The following is a 19,044-nucleotide window of genomic DNA, read 5'->3' on the forward strand; positions in this document are numbered from 1 at the left end:
CTCCGGGAAACAACTTAGTATCAATCAAATTTCAGTGTTGAATAAATGATTGTCCTTTGTCCCGATGAGTCCTTTCATATCTTTTGACTTCGAAGCAGCTTTCCAACGTTTTGTGCCCCAACTCGGATTGAAGCTTTTTTTTCTATGGACAACCAGCTAATAGGGATCAATCTGTGGTTTCTTGCCCCTCACATTGGGTATCTCTGGGAGCTATAGACATGGCAATAGACACGTTTGCCACATTAGCGAGACAAGAGAAAATTCTTTTTCACTCAACACACAATTAAGCTCTGCAATTAATTGTCGGAGGATGTGGTTAGGGAAGTTAGTATAGCTGGGTTTAAAAAAAGGTTTGGAAAAGTTCCTGGAGAAGTCCATTAACTGCTATTAATCAATTTGACTTAGGGAATACCCACTACTATTACTGGCATTAGTAGCATGGGATCTATTTAATGTTTGGATACTTGCCAGGTGATTGTAACCTGGATTGGCCACTGTTGGAAACAGGGTGCTGGGCTTAATGGACCCTTGGTCTGACACAAAGGTCCATCAAGTTTACAGCCATTCAAGAACTTAGAGCGGACCATACTAATCACCATAAAATTGACAAAGGAGGATCTATTGTGATTCTAAATACAGTGGATTATGTTGCCAAAGTCATTACATAAATTGGTGTAACACAATTTGATAAAACACATACATTGGTACTATACAATATAGTATTACATGTACTTTGACATGAAACATATTTGGTAAGATATATACATTGTAGCACACAGTTCTTTTACTTCTCGACTGAGGAGGGGCACAAGGGTTAGTAGGATTGGGATTCTGTTTAGTAGTATACATGGCTGTAGGGTGAGTCAAAAGCTGCTTAGCTCTCTTGATACTTGGTATTGTATTTGTTGTGGATATTGTTGCTTCCTCATTCGATTAGCATTTAAGTTAGATTATAAGCGTTTTTGAACAGCCATGTTTTTAATTCACATCTGAATGTCTTTTTTTCTGGGATCAGTCAAACTGTCTCCGGTAGTGAGTTCCACGGTTTAGGTCTTGCTATGGAAAACCTGCAATCACTTATTTGCTTTAGGTATGTGCTCCGGGATGAAGGTACAGTTAATAGTCCTTTGTTTTGTGACCTAAGGGTTCATTGCAGTGCATATGTTTGAAGCTTCACGCCAATTAGTCCTGGGTTATCATTGTGGATGATATTAAAGATTAAGGTTAAAACTTTGAAACAGATTTGGTATTGTTTCGGCAACCAGTGCAGTACTAAACGCGAGGGTGTGATGTGATCAAATTTCCTGGGTCCAATTAAGAGTCTTGCTGCTGCATTTTGTAGTAGTTGTGGGGTTTTTTAATAGATAAGTTGGGAGTCCTAGTAGTAGGGAGTTACAGTAATCTATATTTGAGAAAATCAGAAATTGCAGGACTGTACAGAAATTTTCAGTAGTTAGTAATGGTTTCAATCTATGTAGGATGCACAGTTTTGCATATCTTGCTGTGATTAATTAATTTATGTGTCTATCTGGATTCCTAAGTCCAGGATTTGATCCGAAGGTGTGATATTAAAATTAGCAAGGTTTATAGACTGAGGATTAACTATGGAGGAGATGACTTCATTTTTTTCTGAGTTTAGTGTTAGTTTAAGATTAGAGAGTTCTTGCTGTATTGCTCTTCATGTGTTTTGAGAGTGTTGATGCTGTATTTTCAAATGACGAGTAAAATGGAATGTAGAACTGAATGTTGTCAGTATATAGTAAGAATGTTAATTCTAGATCCGTTAGTAATTTACACAGTGGGAACATGTTTATGTTGAATAGGGTTGCAGATAGTGCTGATCCCTTGAGGATACCTGTATTGATGGGGAAGGAGTCAGATATGTTGCTTCCCAATTTTATTTGGAATGTCTTGTTAGATAGGAATGAAGAGAACCATTTGTGTACTCTGCCATCAATTCCAGTTTTCCTTGGTGGTATAGAAGGGTGTGATCCACAGTGTCGAAGGCTGCTGTTAGGTCTATTAGCACCATGATATAGGATTCATTGTCTTTAAACCTGTGTAGGACAGGGTCAATTAATAATAAGAGTAAGATCTCGGTTGAGCGATTTTTTCTGAAATCGAATTGGTTTGGATGTAGAATATCATGGTCTTCTAAGTGGTTTTCCAGTTGGTATAATACCACTTTTTCAAGGATTTTAGAGAGGAAAGATAGGTTGGATATTGGGCGATAATGGCCCAATCATCAGTTCTACCAGATTTATTTTTAGAGATTGGTTTTATCACTGCTTGTTTTACCCCATCTGGGATCAGATCTTCTGAGAGCGAAATATTGATGATGGTTGTTATAGTCAGGGTGATTACACTGTTTACAAGTTTGAAAGAATTTGCTGGTATTGGGTCAAGAGGATGTGTAGCAGGCTTGAGTTTTGAAATGATATGACTGACTTCAATTTTAGTTACTCTGTCAAGTGTGGTCCAATTGGCTTGTTCATGATTTTCATTTGGTTCTTCTGGTTTGTGTGCAGTTGGTAAATTGTCTTTTTAGTCTATTGATTTTATCTAGTAATGAGGTTGCATTTTCATTGCAGGTGTCCTTTGAGACGTTGAGGCTGTTTGTGATGGAGGAGGATGGATCTTTGATTAGGTTTTTTACAAAATCGAAGAGTAATTTGGAGTTAAGACTCCGTGAATCTGTTTGGCACAGTATTCTTTTTTGTTTTATTTATTAGTGTACGATATTTTGCTAGGAAGGATCTGTATTTTCCTAATGAGTCTGTGGATGGGCGTTTTCGCCATTGTTTTCTCAGTGAAAGTTTAGTTTGTCTTAGCTCATTGTTGTACCATAGCTTCTTCTGTTTAGTGGAGTTTTATTCATTTTGCAGGATTTTTGTCTGGACTGGGCTTAGATTGTCAGCTATTTCATTGATTATTTTATCCCAGGAGTCAAATGCTAAAGAGGCATTCTCTTGATTAAAATTGGTAAGTTTGTTTTTAATTGCTTCTACTAATACATCTATCTTTTTTCTGAAGGTGAAAGATTGATTTTTATTTGAATTTGTATTAATTTGGATTAGAAAAGCTATTTTTGCTTTAATTAGTTGGTGGTTGGACTAGAGTAGTATAGTGTGTGAGGTACTGATGAGACAATTGTTTAATTGGCAAAGATTAGATCAAGAATGTGGCCTGCTTTATGAGTGGGATTATTAACAAATTGTGACTATCCCATTGCTTCCTTTGTTTCTAGAAGAGTTTCACAGGCTTTGGTTTTTGGTTTTCTGCCTACATGAAGGTTAGTGTCTCCTACTATTAGTGTGGATTCTATAGTGCTTCAAAATATGTTTTTTTCTTTTTATGGAATTTATCATCAGATTAAAGGAACAGCCATGGGGGCCCACTATGGCCCCTGACTTGGCCAACCAATATGTGGGAGATTTTGAGGCAAGAATGCTTTCTGTTTGTCTATATAAAAACCACCACCAAATGTGGAAATGCTATATAGATGACATTCTGATATTGTGGATGGGTTGTCAAAATGAATTAGAAGGTTTAAGTAGTTGAACTCATGTGATAGTAACCTTCAATTTAGACACACACATAATACATCTAAATATCACCATTTTGGACATCATGATTTCATTGCGATCAGATGGATTCGGTTTTCCATTTACAGGAAAGTTACCAACAGAAACACCCTGCTTTACTACACTAGCTTCCATCCAAGTCATTTGTGGGAGAATTTACCCATGGGTCAAGTCATAAGACTTTGACGTTTATGTTCCACAGATGAAGAATTTTTGCATCAAGCAGGGAATATGAGACAATGGTTTCTACAATGGGGGTTACCTGTATAATATCATTCAGAGAGCCTATAAAAGGGCCAATCGGCAGTTCTACTTCATCCAACACAAGCAACAACAGAACAGAAAGTCGTGTGAGTGTTATTCTTCTCATTGCAAACATGTACATTAAGAACTGTATTAAAACATATTGGCACATGTTAAAGGTCCACTCCATTTTCCAAGAATTTCCCATCTTTGCTTTGAAAAGGGCCTTTAACTTGCGAGACTGAATGGTACATTCTGTGCATGATTCTGCAGGACACCAAATGGTCCAACGAGAGGACGGGGGACATTCCCTCTGTGTAAGTTGCAACGTCTGTAGACTCATTTCAGGGGCAAACACCTATATTACCTATACGGAAACCATATGTGTTTTGTCAAACATTAACATGCAAATCACAAGGAGTCATATGTGTGATTTTGCATCCATGCAATCTCATCTATAGTGGTAAAACTACTAAGATGTTACGTTTGCACATACAAGAACACCTAAGTTACATACGTTAAAGGAAACATGAAGCCCCATTAGTAGCTCATTTGGATAACCATATGCACACTGAGGAAGATTTGAGGTTTGCAGCATTGTTGCAATTGGTTCCCAAAAAGAAAGGTGGGGATTTCAACTGTAGATTAATACCAACTGAGCAACAGGTTCATCTTCAATTGGAATAGAGTGACACCGCATGAACTTAATAAAGAGATTGAGTGGACTATGTGTTACTGAAACCAGCTATACCTTCATTCATTATTATTTGTAGCTAACCACGTTGGTGCTGCCACGAGAACTCAGGGAATTGATAGGTTTAGGTTCTTTTAAAATTATGTCTGTAATGAGGTCACACACCACGCATTTTTCACCTTCACAGCAGTGCTTAAATGAGATACATGTGAAAAGTGAGTATAGTGTATTTCAAAGATTCTGGTGTTGGGTTCTCTCTTTATTAAGCTTGCTCTTGTTTTAGAGAAGCTCTCAGTCCCCACTGAAGCAGACGTTTTCTATGCTGAAACACTGGCAGTGTCAGGCAGGTCCCCAGCCTTCTATAAACATTTCCATTTGTATAAGGACATTGCGCGCTGACCACATAGTTCCACCACAAAAGTACTCTTGAACTGTTTCTACTTTAAAAGTGGAAAATTGCATGTAAACTGGTCACTTGAATTAGAGAGCTATTATATCAAGAGATTTCTTTTTTTTTTTTAATTTAAAAAAATATAATTTTTTTTTAAACTGCATAAACACATTTCTAAAAGAAGATGATGTCATACAGCAATATATAACAGAATGTTCCCAGCACTGGCTGAACACCATATTATTGGTATACGATTATACCAAAGTATAATGAGCCAAGTTTTATATGATACCAGTCAAGGTGTTTCCATCCCCTCTTGGATTATACACATTATGGTAATTAGGGGTTTGGCAATTGCTTCTTTTTTTTTTTTTTATTTTGTTGGTAGTTTTCATTTTTCTTCTGACAAATTTGCTCGGCTAACATATGCACCAGGAAAAGTAGGGACTTTATGGAAAAGGAGACTCAAATCAGGGTATTTCAGTGTATAACCAGAGCTAGTTTGTATAATTGCAGTACAATTTCTATATACTCTGCAAACTTACTGGCATAAAACAAGAGTATGTCCAAAATTAAATAAAAAAAAAAACAGAACCGTGCTTCTTTTTTAAAATCAACATTTTGAGGTTGCAAGACATACTTATAATATGTAAGGCACGCTAGAAATTTCACATAGAGACTTTGCTTATTGCCAGAAAACAGTTTGATAACTTCTTGGCAGTATTTCATACCGCCAATAGTAAAGGCTTGTTAACATTTAGCCCTGGTGGTGATGGAATAGCACCGCTCTGCTAATTCTGCTAGTCTATTTTTATTCTTTTTGAGCTCGGGGTTGTTTCTCAGTAGTTTACTCTGCTTTCATCCTATCTGCCAGTGGCCTTGCTACATCTGCAGCACCATCTAGTGATTCTAGTGATACTACTCCATTTTTCCTTGATAACCTGAATCAGGCTGACATATACAGAGCAAAGTCAGATCTTCCATGTTTCCCAGCAGACCAGAAAGAAATTCTGCTGCATGCAATTATATCTAATATCTCCTAATTCTCACCCCCATCGCTTAGTCTGTATGGCAGATACAACCCAAAAGTCTCACCGATATAGGGAGGGTAATTTTCAAAGCCATCTCCACAGGTAAAACAGCGCTTCACCTGGGGAAAATCGCCTGTCCAATACGTGAGGAAAACCTACTCAGGTACATTCTGCGTGCACGCAAGTTAACCCGGACTGAGCAAAGATGTTCCTGGAGGTGGACTCAGGGAGGGACTTGCATGCACACTTTTGTACTTTCTAAAGCATGCAAATAAACCATCCCAAAAGAAGTCTGCACACACATTGTCAGGTGCAATGGCGCGTGGGTAGTTCTGGCAGGATAATTTTCAAAGCAAACTTGTACAGGCAATTCGCTTTGAATATTGGTGTAACTTATGAGCGTATTTGCCATCTACTTAACGCGGGTTGTTGCAAAATTAACCCCCCAAAATGACTGAGCAAATGAAAGACTTCAAGATTTAGTAAATATAGGCAAGGACATTTCCACAAAGGGGAGAAACGAGTTTTAGATCAGTTCTACAGCTGACATCATGTCACAGCAAACCTACCGATGTTATAAATTAGGCCAGGTCGATTTCCTTGTTGGATGACTTTAAGGGCTCGGACTCCGCTGCCTCCGTCCAGTGAGAAGGCCTGACACCAGCCCGGGATACCATCAGGGTGGATGCCCTTACCGATGCGCATTGTACAGCTGCAAGGGAGGAAAGGTCACAGCAGTTATGCACAGAGTCTTGTAAGGTTGAGGAACCTCTGCTCCCACTGCTTACCATAAACGGTGCTGCCTGGGATGGCCTCCGACCGCCTCTAGGCGGAGTTTCTCTCAGCGATTACACAGCTTTGGCTCTGTGCAGCTGCGCGCATCTTCCCATGCGATCGTCATCTTCTCCTCAGTCTAACATAGCGCATCCAGTGAAGCAGTACTTTCCAAAGCTGTCCAGGGAGGCGGGTGGGTCAGCATGGCTAATTCATCTTGCTATCTACGGAAACACCGTTTATGGTAAGCAAACTTGCTTTTTCCCCCCCATCGATAGCACGGCTGAATTAGCCATGCTGTCTGGGAGTTCCCAGCTGTGGGTTGTGGTTTACTACGTATACGCACTGAATGGGGACAGACATTGAAAGTCCTGCGTGCACAACCCGCTCATGAGGTGGAGAGTCTCATTTCCTCATAGAAGAAGTCAGCACCACCGAACCCAGGGCTGCAGCTGAAGCTGTTTACTGGTCCAGATAGTAATGGGACATGAACACGTAGCTGCTTTACAAATGTCCAATGACACCTTGTGAAGATGCGCTAATGAAGCAGCAACTGCTTGAACCTGGTGCGCTCGGACCTTGTTCGGAAGGGTCGCTGACCGCTTTGTATAACAAAAGTGAATGCATTGTGATATCTAATTCAATAGAGTCTTCTTTGCCACTGGGGCGTTTGGATTGAAAGAGGGCGCGTCCTATAAGTTTTTCTCTGTCTCCATCTTCTGGAAGGGAGGCATAACCCACGGTCTGGACTGATCCGGGTACGTAGAGGGAATTGGCAATTGGGCTTTGATAGGGACCACAGCCCCTGTGTCTTTAGCTAGCCCAAGTGTGCTCCCCAGCCCTTCGTTGAAGCATCTGTGGTCAGAACTAGCTGTTGCGTCAGGCTCCAGAATAGTGCTCCCACAGAGAGGGTGGACAAGGATAGCCACCATGCTATGTCCTTGCACATGGCCTTTGTTAATATCATCTTGGTGTGTAATGGTTGAGCCATCTTAGTCCACTGTGACTTTAACCCCCATTGCAGGCGCCGCATATGGAGTCTGATGTGTGGTACTACATATATCGCTGCCATTGGCCCAGCAGGATCAAAATCTGGTGGGCAGAGGGGTGAGTCATGCTCTGCCATTGCAGTGCTAACAATTGAATGGTTTGTGCTCTGTCCCCTGGAAGATAAAGTTTTCCTGCGACTGTATCGATTGAACTGCAGAAGCTGTGTTGGCTGGAGACTGGACTTCTCATAGTTTATTAGGAAGCCTAGCGCTTCTAGACAATTGATCATCTGTTATAAGTGAGCTTGCAGAGAATTCACTTCTGAGGCTACCAGAAGCCAATCATCCAGATAAGGGAATAGCTGGATCTCTTTCTGCCTTAGGTAGGCCACTGCTAATGCCAAGCACTTGGTAAAGACTCTTGGGGCAGATGATAGACCAAAAGGGAAAACAGAGGTGTAACGCCAGGAGGAACGGTGCATCAGAATGTGAGAGTATGCGTCCTTGAGATCTATTGAGCACATCCAGTTGTTGGGTTGCAGAAAAGGCAGGATGGACTTCAGGGAGGTCATCTTGAATTTCTCCCTTGGAATGATCTTGTTGAGGACCCTTAAATCCAGGATTGGGTGGAGAGCTCCAGATTTCTTTGGTATGAGGAAGTATTGGGAGTAGAACCCCAAGTTGCGTTTGCGAATAGGCACCACTTGGATGGCATGTGGTTAAAGAAGAGAGGACACTTCCTCTTGTAGAAGTGGTGCCTGGGCGCAGGTCCGCAGAAAAGGCATAAGGCGTGGAAGTGATGGGGGTCTTCTTGAATTTAAACTGATAGCCCTCACAAATGATGTTTAAAACCCAATGGTCTGGTGTGATTGCCTTCCAAGAATCGGAAAATTGGGCTATCTAGCCTCCTACATATGGTGGCAGCAGTGGCTTGGCTACCCTCAAAAACTCTGAGGCGGCTTCTGGGTCACAGTTGACGGCTATCTCTGGTGGCACTATGCTCTGGATCTATTCCTGGGGAGCACCAGCTGGGCTTGTGGTCTGAGCTGTGGAAAAGCCTGTATCCGGTAAGGGGTTCCTTGCCGATAAGAATGTATGTGGTAGCCCGAGTTTTGGTAGTTCGGGTAATACATCCTGGAAGCAGATGGTTGCTCCGAGGGGGAAGCCAGGGACAGAACCACCACATTCTGCTCCTTTAGCTGCAAGACTATCTCCCGCAGCTTGTCCCCAAAGAGGTTATTATCTTTGCACAGAAAATCGGCCAACTTCTCGAGAATATCTTCCCGGATGGTGTTTGCTCTCAACCAGGCCATCCTCCGGGCCCCACAGCCATTGCCGATGTACGGTAACATCTTGAAGGCTTCATATATTGTCCTGAGGAGGTGACATAACCTTTCCTCCATGTCCTTGAAGGGTTGAGGTAGTGCCGCATCCGCATAATCGCTTCGGAAATGGGGCCTGATCGATTTCAAACAGTCAGAGATACTGAGTGATGTAGAACTGGTGTTGCTGGATTTTTGCATTCAGCATGGACACTTGGAAGGTCTTCCTCCCGAACTCATCCAAGTAGTGGCTGTCCTGTCCCAACGGCACGTTGGAATGGAGCCTTAATTTCTTCGCCTTCTTCATGGCAGATTCAACCACAATGGAGGCATGCGGTAACTGCACCGCACTACAGAATGGCGACTTCCTCATTCAAAACTTCAGGTCTGTTTTCCTGGACATTGGAAGTCTTGAGACGGGGGGACTCCCAGGTTTTCTCCATGACCATGTTCAAGACTGCATGGGACAGAAGCGCCATAGGCTCGGATGGGACCGCGAAGATTTTTAGGATGCCAGAAGACCTGCTCTAGGATCTTTTGTGTTTCCACCTTGAGCAGAGATTCCACCTTCTCTATAAACTTAAGAGAAGTTCTCAGGTGGGTCGAACGGAATGCCCATAGAAAATCCTGGTGAGGAAGGCGGGGAATCAGGTGGTTCTGAGCTTGGCTATGGTGGGTGAGACACCCATTCTTCCTGGGGGCTATGCGAGTGAGGCAGGGATTCATCCCACGGGGACCCTGACAAGGGGCTTGGAGGTGGATACTTCGCAGTCCCTGCTTCCAGAAATGTGAAGAAGTTGCTGAGAATTTCCATGACCTGGGACATCGCCTGGGAGGCTAGGCCACTTTCTGCTGCGTTATGCCGATCCTTTGATGCGGTAGTTGCAGTGGAAGAATGATGATGCCTGCCCTGGACCAACTGAGTTTTCTTGGCCCCTATTAGAATCGCAGCTAGGAGGATGTTTGATGTGGCTTCTCCTTTATGATGAGATGCTGGCTCCATTGTACTAGATGGCCTATGCCTCTTCAACAGAGGCTCCTGAAGATGGGGTGAATGTCTTTTCCTTCGGGAGATGGACGACAGATTGGAATATATTCTCTTCGAAGATACAGAGGAACCCTCTGACAAGAGAGAGGACGGGGGCATTCCCACATCAGAAAACCCCATTTCATTTAGCTCCTCCGTCATGAACACACACTGAGGGTCTAGTCTTGGTTTTTGCATTGACACAGGCTTAGTTTGAGAAGCTTTGCGTCATTCAGAGTCACCATGCGCCATTTGGTCCGACAAATGCATCATCTGTGTTGTGTGCATCTTGGGCTCAGATGCTGAGTCGTGGGGTCACGTCGATGCTTGGTCAGTGGGCAGGTGCTTTGATGCATTAGCGCGTCATGCATTGGGATCGATCGATTTCGACACTCACACCGGATCTTTATGGCATGGAGCATCGGTCTTACTTCGTTGCGACGCATTTGATGCATCCACATCGGGACTGCTTGTCGAGGCTGGCTTCGAGTCATGGGGACGGAAAATGTCGGGGGCCTCGGACCCATTTGGCTCTGCTTACCCTGGGGCTCAGGAAGGAAGCCCTCTGCTTCTTGCCGTTCTGTCCACATTTGGTCTGGGGAGGAGTGGGAGGCATGGTGCTCAGACACTGGAGCATAGGACTCAGCCTCTTCTCGCAGACGTGCGATCTTTTGTGCGTGCTGCCTTTATGCCCTGAGTGACATTCAACCACAATCCTGACACTTGGACAGGTCGTGCTCAGGCCCCAGTGATAGACAAAACTTTACCGCACTGGCAGTACTTGAAGCCAGGCGGTTTAGGAGCCACAGAAGCACTGAAAACGAGGAGAAGGAGAGAGAGAAAATCTCTGCATGCGACTGGTAGTGCTGAAAAAACAGACTAAGAAGTAGATTACTTTTGCATGGGAAGATGTGCACAGCCACACAGAAGCAAAGCTCTGTAATCATTGAGAGAAGCTCCGCCTAGAGGCCATCGGAGGATGTCCCAGACAGCATGGCTAATTCAGCTCTGCTATACACTACCTGCTCTGGCAAGCTGCTTCACTATTTTAAGATATCTTATTTAGTGTAATGTTCTTGTACCATTTTCTGGTGCATTGTCTGAACTTACATGACTGCCAGTAATTAAAACATCCTGCCTCACAATTCTTCCCAACCAACCTACGGTGGAGAGTACTTCATCCTAGACTTTTACCTTTAAAGATCAAGTCTCCCATAGTGATGCCAAAACTACTGGATTATTTGCTGTACAGTCTGCTAGAAAAAACACAAATCCTGTTCAATTCAATGCCTCTGCAAATTAGCAGAAAATGACAAAGGGAAGATAGGATGCTAAATGTTGACTGCCTGATGTTTGAGTCAAAAAATCTTGACAAAATAAAATGGGAGAGGTCATGAGAGAGTACAGAGAAAAGAGGCAGTCTAGAGAACTTACAGACTTCTTTCTGTAACCATATGTCCAATTATTTAGGGTATACCCTCTCTGAACCCTGCCCCAAAGAACCTTTTCCTTCCCTAAAAAGATACAGTATACACACTCTGCTAAAATCAAGGCAAAAATGACAAAATCCCCCAACTATATAGCCAATAAACCCTACCTGCAAGAAGATTCTCAGAACTGGGTCAGGATCTTAGATTGGATTGCAATCTTTTTGGCATGCGTGTGTATATCTGTCTATCTATACACACATACACACCCCACCAAACAACAGTCTAAAAAAACATAAGCCAATAAAACAAACAAAAAAGTAGCAAATGATTGCACCAATGCATTTCAACAACTGTTGGGTCAACATGACTGGATGTTTATGCTCAAGAATGTACGACTGCTAACTCCATCCTTTTACTCACAGGCTGGGCTGCTCCTTGTCAGCATGGCAGAACAACAAGGGGCTCAGGCTTCGAGCAAGCTCGTGCTCTTCAAACTGCCCAGCAGCGTCTGTTTTTGCATTGTCCTGCCTGAAGATCAGAGGCAACCCTGGTGGAAATGAAACAGTTTGGGATCAGCAGCCTGTAATTAATCTACTCTAGGCATTTTTCTTTGTGGGTGGAAGGAGACAGTGTTTATTGATTGATAGCTGCCAAACTTTTGTACAACAGGGTACTTTATTTTGCCTGTTAATTGTCTTGGTGGCCTACGTACAGGGAACTTAACTTTGCATTAATAGCTAATGAGCTTCTTTGCATAATTTTTGCATTGCAGTTTCTCACTAGTGTTGATTTTGCATTAACACTTGCACAAGAAAAAGTACGCAAGCTAAAATCTCTCTGAATGAAAATGACATCAGGCACTTCAAGAAGGGGAAAGGGGTATTTTACCCGCAGAAATGGACCACTGGAAAACCGAGCAACCGATATCCATGTAAAAATTACACGCATACATTGCACATGTTCTGGGGAAGGGGAGCGTGGAGTTTGAGTGGGATGTGCAAACATACTTTTTGATTTTCAAAAGCAAAACTACGTGAGCCACATGGTGGATGCAGTTGTGTATGCAAGGTTTTGTCCACTCTGAAAATTGCTGTAACTTTTGTGGACATCTGCCAGCAAGCTTGTGTGTAAATGTTACAACATAGCACGCCCTTCAGGCCCCCCCGAAAAAGAAGAAATAGCATGCATATCCCATTCAGGGGAAAGGTTTCACGTGGTTGTAAAACCTGCAAGTACGTTTAACTCGCAAGACTTTACAGAAATTTTCAAAGCAAAAAGGATGCGTGTACTTTAGTTTTGATGATTACCCTGGAAAAACTACCTGAGCACGTTTACACCTGTTTTCTGGGAGGCAATTTGTACTCATACCTTTTAAAATTGAAAAGCATGCATGAAAACCTGAAGCCTACTGATATGGGGTGGGGTGTTTTATAAGTGGATAAAACAGGCACTACAAGATGCATGAGTATATTTTCACTTGCATATCAAACAAGCAATTTTAAAGAGACTATTTTATGCGGGATTTAGCCACATAAATGCACTTAAAAATGACCCTTCCTATCTGTGCCAATGATTTTAATGTGTGAATTCAGCTATGTGAATTTGGGTACAACTTAGTACATTGGTCTCCAGATATGCCAGAGAAAACAAAGAACCAGCAAACCCCCTGAGCCTACAAAATCATTCAGTAAACTGCTGGAGCAGAATACTAGTTCCTATACTGGTCCTAGAGAAAACCAGAATTATCTGACGGTGACGTGGACTTTCGAGACCATCTGTAGGGACCTGCATGGTCTGGAAAGCTCCCGGACAACAACAAGACTTGGTTCGATAATAAGGTGTTCACACCCTGTTCAGAATCCCAGGAGCAATCTTTACTCTCTTGCTGGGAATCTGCATCTCAATATTACTTTTTTCTTTGTAAGATGTTTCACGATCCATTCCATGATAATTTGAGTTTTATCAGAACTGATGGACATTATTTTTTTTATAAAAAATTTTATTTATTTATTTTAACATTTTCATTAAACAGATTTTGCCCGTTACCTGGCGGGCTGTGAAAACTGCTTCCACAATTGTATTGTGTGCTTGCAAGTTATAAAAAGAAATTTAAAAAGGTGATTCAGTGTAAGGAATCACATGAGTTAACTGGTACTGTGCTGGAATGTAATTCTGATGGGATTCCTTGTTTCATATGTTCATGTACATGAGTTTAACTCGACTCACACAATATGCTAGCTTCAGAGGCAAATGTATCCTTCAACTCTCTGTGACTAGGTGATTTGTGTGGTTTTTTTCCCCACACTCCTGTGGTGATAAAGCTCATCTTATGAAAATGAGATTTTCTAATGGGATTAAACCCTGGTATTCCCTAAATGGTCCAGTGGCAAGATAAGAGGCTACTTTTGTGCCCAGGTAAGACAATTTTCAAAAGGGAACCTGCGTGGGTACAAAGTTATCCACCACTGCAGCTGTTACATCAGTGGGTGAGGTACGTGGGAGGAAATTATGCACATAGATTTGAAGATACAATTATAGGTGCATGACTTACTCTCCTGGACTACACCACACCTCCTCCTCCCAGGAATGCCTCTTTCTAACGAGGCTAACAATGTGTGCATCGTGAGTCACGAGTGCAATTTTTATCCGCCACGAACAGTGAAATAATCTCTGGAGGGATGCTTTTTTTTTTTTTTTTTTTTTGGAGGGGGGGTTAGAAAGCAAAAAATAATCATAAACGGAAATTACCTGTTTTGTTAATTAACCAGTAGGGTGAGGAAATGAAGATTTTCAAAGCCCCTTCTGCCCGGCACAAGATGCGAATGGTCAAGTTCAGCTGCCGCTTATTCACGTCGTACAGCCGCATCCTCACCATATAGTTCTGCGTTCCGGGAGGAATCAGCAGCTCTTTACACTGGGGAAAATTCTCCAACGAGATCCCTGGCAATAAGCAGAGCACCTGTGAGCGGCCTGAAACGAATCCTGGCCTTTCCGACACTTCCTCCCTTCGCTTTAAATGAAACACGCCGGTGGCTTTCAATCGGACTTTCTAAGGTTAGCTAACATTTTGCAAGGCGCTTGGGCATAAGAATCTCAAAACCATAAATGCTAACATTGATCATGGAAATAGTTTATTCAGAAGAGGAAAGCCACACTCTATCAAGATCTTCATTCTTATACTATTATAAGGAACACTGCTTTTTATATCAGTCACAGTCAGAGGGAATCCTAACATCATGTCCTAACATCATGTACATGCCTCGTTTAATTTGTATATAAGTTCCTTTGCATACTTAACCCTAACTTGAATGCAAAAGTTGTAATTCTGCTGTTAACTCTCTCTTCCTTGGTATTTTGTATTACCCAGTTAGCCCCTCCCTTGTTCTTTGTAATTTCCTTTCTCAGTTGACTGTAAACCGACATGATGTGTCCTACGAATGCCGGTATAAAAAAGTGTTAAAATAAAAATAAAATGAATGAATGTCAGACACTTGGGGATACAGAAATTGAAAAAGTGATTTTTTTAGCCCAGTATTTTACATAGAAAAATTTTAAAATGAGAGATGTAAATGTCTCTCTCCCAAGTCTATATACAAATAATTTGGCTTTGAACTACTGCACCTTTCAGTGGCCTGCCTAAGCACAATGGACAACGACCTGGGTAGGCAATTTTCAACGAAAACTACGTGCAGAATCTTTTTTTTTTTTTTTTTAAACCAAAAGTCGCTTACTTGGGTACCCGGGAACAAAAAAAAGGTAACCATGGATTTTCCACCTCCTTTTCATATGAGAGGAAGAAAGAGGGGAAAAGTGTACAGATTTGAAGATTCCTTTCTCTCACTTAAACACGCCTCCGGAACTTTCCTTTATACGGAGAATAAAAGTCCGTGCGTTGTGAGCCTTGCATGAACTATGTAGCCATTCTCAGGAGAGGAATTTTCAGGCAGATCAATTTACCTGGATAAATGGCATTGAAAAATGTCTCGGAGGGGGGGGGGGGGGAGATAATAATCCAACTGTACGCATTGGTGCAAACGCCACAGGCACATTTGTTTTTCTTTTTTTTATTACCCTGGGGATTTGCAGTGATAAAGGGAAAAAAAAATACCTGGGTAGTTGTGCTTTGGATTATTGCTCCTGGAGAATAAGTAGCTGCAGCGATCTGAGCAGGTAATTTGTCCAGGCAAAACACATAAAACTATGTGTGGTGTTGGCCTCCCCCTGACCCGACTCTGCCTGAGGGGGCTGGGGAACAACATGCGCACTTTTCAAATCGGCCCACCTCCATGGATAAAACGCCATTTGCCCTCCCCATGACTAACTGACCAATCCATATAAAAAAAATAAAGTAAACTTGTTACATTTAAAAAGGACATCATTTCTAGTTTAAAAAACAGCGTCAATCTGCTGTGGCATTCTAGGTTGGAAAAGTGAAGAAGGGGGAAGTCGCACTAATAGGAGCTCCCGAAGCTGCTACCGTACCCCCAAACAAAGCGGAGATTCCCGGGGACACCATGTCGTGCTACAATCGAAATCTGTAAGACAACACCTGCTTGACCAAGAGAACCTTGCAGGGGCCTCGCTGGCTAAGAGAAGCGAGAAAAGCTTCAAAGCAGGACACCCCTCAAGGAATGTTAGTGTTTTCAAAAAGGGATGCAAACTCTTAAAACAGTCCCCCACTGATGGGAAAGCTTTGAAGAGACCCTCCCATCAGTGTGATGTACAAGAACCAAGACAGGCCTGAACAATAAATATACATTGCAATAACCAGAAGACTATGACCTAAATACACAGGAAAGGACAGGCAAGACACTGGAATCTGGAGGCGAAAAATGGAGTTTGTAGTTCTACTGAACCAACTGGGCCAAATATTTATTTATTTATTTGAGTGTTTTATATACCGCCATTCTATGTGTGAATCACTAGATCACAACGGTATACAGGTTAGACACTCACAAACGTAGGATGAATAACAAAGGTAGGCAGGTACACAGGTGAAAAAGGATACAATTCTAAAACTAAGGGTGTACTACAAAGACAGACACATAAAAGGCAATCTTGGTCAGATTTTAAGGGGGATGAGTGAAGGGGGGGGGTATTGCTCAGGACAGATTTTGGTTATCTTTGTCAAGGTGAATTGGATGTATCAGTCAAACAGTAGACGTCAGTGAACAGCCAAGTTTTCAGGTCTTTCTTAAATTTCTTGTTGTCTGTTGTTGTTCGAAGATTCTCTGGCATTGAGCGCCATAGCTTTGGACCAGCAATTGTTATCGCTCCGTCTCTAGTTTGTTGTAGATGATAGTTTCTAGCAGTCGGGATTTCTAGTAAGCCTTTATTCTGAGATCTAAGAGTTTGTGCGGGATTATGTGGATTAAATGTTATTCCCATCATGTCTTGTTCATATTAATGTTGTTGAATATTATTGTTAGAACTTTGTATAATATTCTTGACTGTACAGGGAACCAATGCAGTGCTATCACAGTTGGGGTAATGTGACTGTATTTCCTTGTTCCAGTCAAAATTCTGGCAGTGGCATTCTGCAGTAATTATAGGGGTTTTCAGCGAATGGCCGGAAGTCCTAGAAGTAGGGAATTACAGTAATTAAGGTTAGAGAATATTAGTGATTGTAATTCTGTTCTGAAATCTATTGTGCATAGTAAAGGTTTCAGTCATTTTAGGATTAGCAGCTTGTAGAATCCAGATTTGATCAGTTTGGTAATGTGGGCTTTCATTGTTAAATTATCGTCAATTTGGACTCCTAGATCTCTTACTTGAGTAGCTGGGATTAAATGGTGATTTCTAAGATCAATACCTAGAGGAATAGATTTTGGAGGGTTTCAGTTTAACCAAATTAATTCTGAGTTGTTTTTGGGGTTCATCGAGAGTTTCAATTGCGCAAGTTTTTCATTAATTGTGATCATATATTCAGAGATGAGAGAAGCTGTTTTGTTAAATGTATTTTTAAGAGGGATGTAGAATCGCAGATCGTTCACATATAAAAATAATTTTATTCCTAGCTCTGTTAGCAATTTGCACAGCAGAAGCATGTATATATTAAATAGGGTTGCTGATGGCGCTGAATCCTGCAGAACACCAGTTGTGCACTGGAATGTGTCGGAAATGTGATTGTCTAGTTTTATCTGGAAAAATTTATCTATGAGGAATGAGGTGAACCAGCTTAGTTCATTTCCATCAATCCCTATGTTTCTCAGCTGGTGGCACAGAATACTATGATCAAAGGCTACAGTTAAGTTGATCAACACTAGGCAGAATGATTCATTAGAGTCAAAGACTCGCAGTATAGGGTCTGTTAAAGATTGTAGGAGAGTTTCTGTTGAGTGATATTTCCGGAATCCAAACTGGTTGGGATATAGGGTCTTGTTGTCTTCAGTAGTTAGCAATTAAATGATTAATTGCTAACTACTGTAAACCGATTCGATATGCTTACATGAAAAGTCGGTATATAAAAACTATTAAATAAATAAATAAGATGAGATACTAATTGAGAAAGAGCAGCTTTTTCGAGAATTTTCGCAAGGAAGGTTAGATTAGAGATTGGATGGTAGTTATCCCAGGCATCAGAACTTCCTGATTTATTCTTCAGAATTGGTTTAATAACTGCCTGTTTTTGACTTTGGAGGATATAGCCTTCTGTAAGGGCAAGGTTGACAAACGTTGTGTTAGTAGGGTTATTGTTTGGTTTACTTGCTTTAGCAAGGATGCTGATATCAGATCAAGGGGGTGAGTAGCTAGTTTTAGTTTAGTTATGATTTTGTTTATTTCCAGTTTCGAGACTGAGTTCAAAGGAAGACCATATATTATTATTATTTGTAATTGAGTCTTCCAAATTGTAAGGTGATTTGTTGTTTCAGTTTCTGGATTTTTTCAGTTAAAGTTGTGGCATAGTCGTCACATGAAGTTTTAGTGAATGAATCTTTAGATGGCCCACTAGAGAAATCTTTATACAAGACACTAGCTTTGGACTTATATTGCTGTGTACTGTAGGATCCAAACCCTGGGAGGTCTAAGAGCTACTGAATCAGAATATATCAAAATGATTTTATGGGTTGGCTGAGGTGAACCCCACAAAAGACCTAGGTACAATTCCCAGGCTCAATTTCTGTACCTCAGAGGCAATGTTTACAGCCACTATGGTAGAGAGGGGTCTCAGATATTGCAGAATGATGACAACTGATGGTCTGATGACACGTACTTGGTCCCAGAGGAGACGCAACATCTGTGGCCCCTATCCGAGGACCATCACAAGGAAGGGAAATTATAAAACAAGAAAAAATTCTTAGGTAACTGTGAATTAAAACTCGTGGCACCGTATCTCAGGAAAGGCTGGTTAAATAAAGGAATAGGACAAAACTGCCGGGCCAATTAAAAGGCTCTTTAATATCATACTGTTTCCCTTAGCCAATGCCTTTCAGTCTTGGATGGGTGCAACTTGCAAGCATGTAGAGCATTTTGCACAGATGGCACACCATTACTAAAAAAACATTTTAAACAAAGTCCTACTGACAAAGCAACCTTCTTTCTCACGCAGAAAGGCAGTT

At 41.6% G+C, this 19,044-nt stretch overlaps 1 protein-coding gene across 3 annotated transcripts in view; it reads right to left on the minus strand.

Moving 5' to 3' along the window:
* VPS13D (vacuolar protein sorting 13 homolog D) overlaps positions 1-19,044 on the minus strand; it is a 273,597-nt gene that overhangs the window by 145,095 nt on the left and 109,458 nt on the right. For all 3 annotated transcript variants that reach the window (XM_029578385.1, XM_029578384.1, XM_029578386.1), the window contains 3 exons: positions 14,234-14,425; positions 11,906-12,032; positions 6,513-6,655 (listed from right to left, as the gene is read on the minus strand). In XM_029578385.1, coding sequence (XP_029434245.1) covers positions 6,513-6,655; positions 11,906-12,032; positions 14,234-14,425 — 462 coding nt within the window. The remainder of the gene's footprint in view (positions 1-6,512; positions 6,656-11,905; positions 12,033-14,233; positions 14,426-19,044) is intronic.

This window comes from Rhinatrema bivittatum, chromosome 15 (genome assembly GCF_901001135.1).
Source record: "Rhinatrema bivittatum chromosome 15, aRhiBiv1.1, whole genome shotgun sequence".
In the NCBI taxonomy this organism is placed as follows: Eukaryota; Metazoa; Chordata; class Amphibia; order Gymnophiona; family Rhinatrematidae; genus Rhinatrema; species Rhinatrema bivittatum.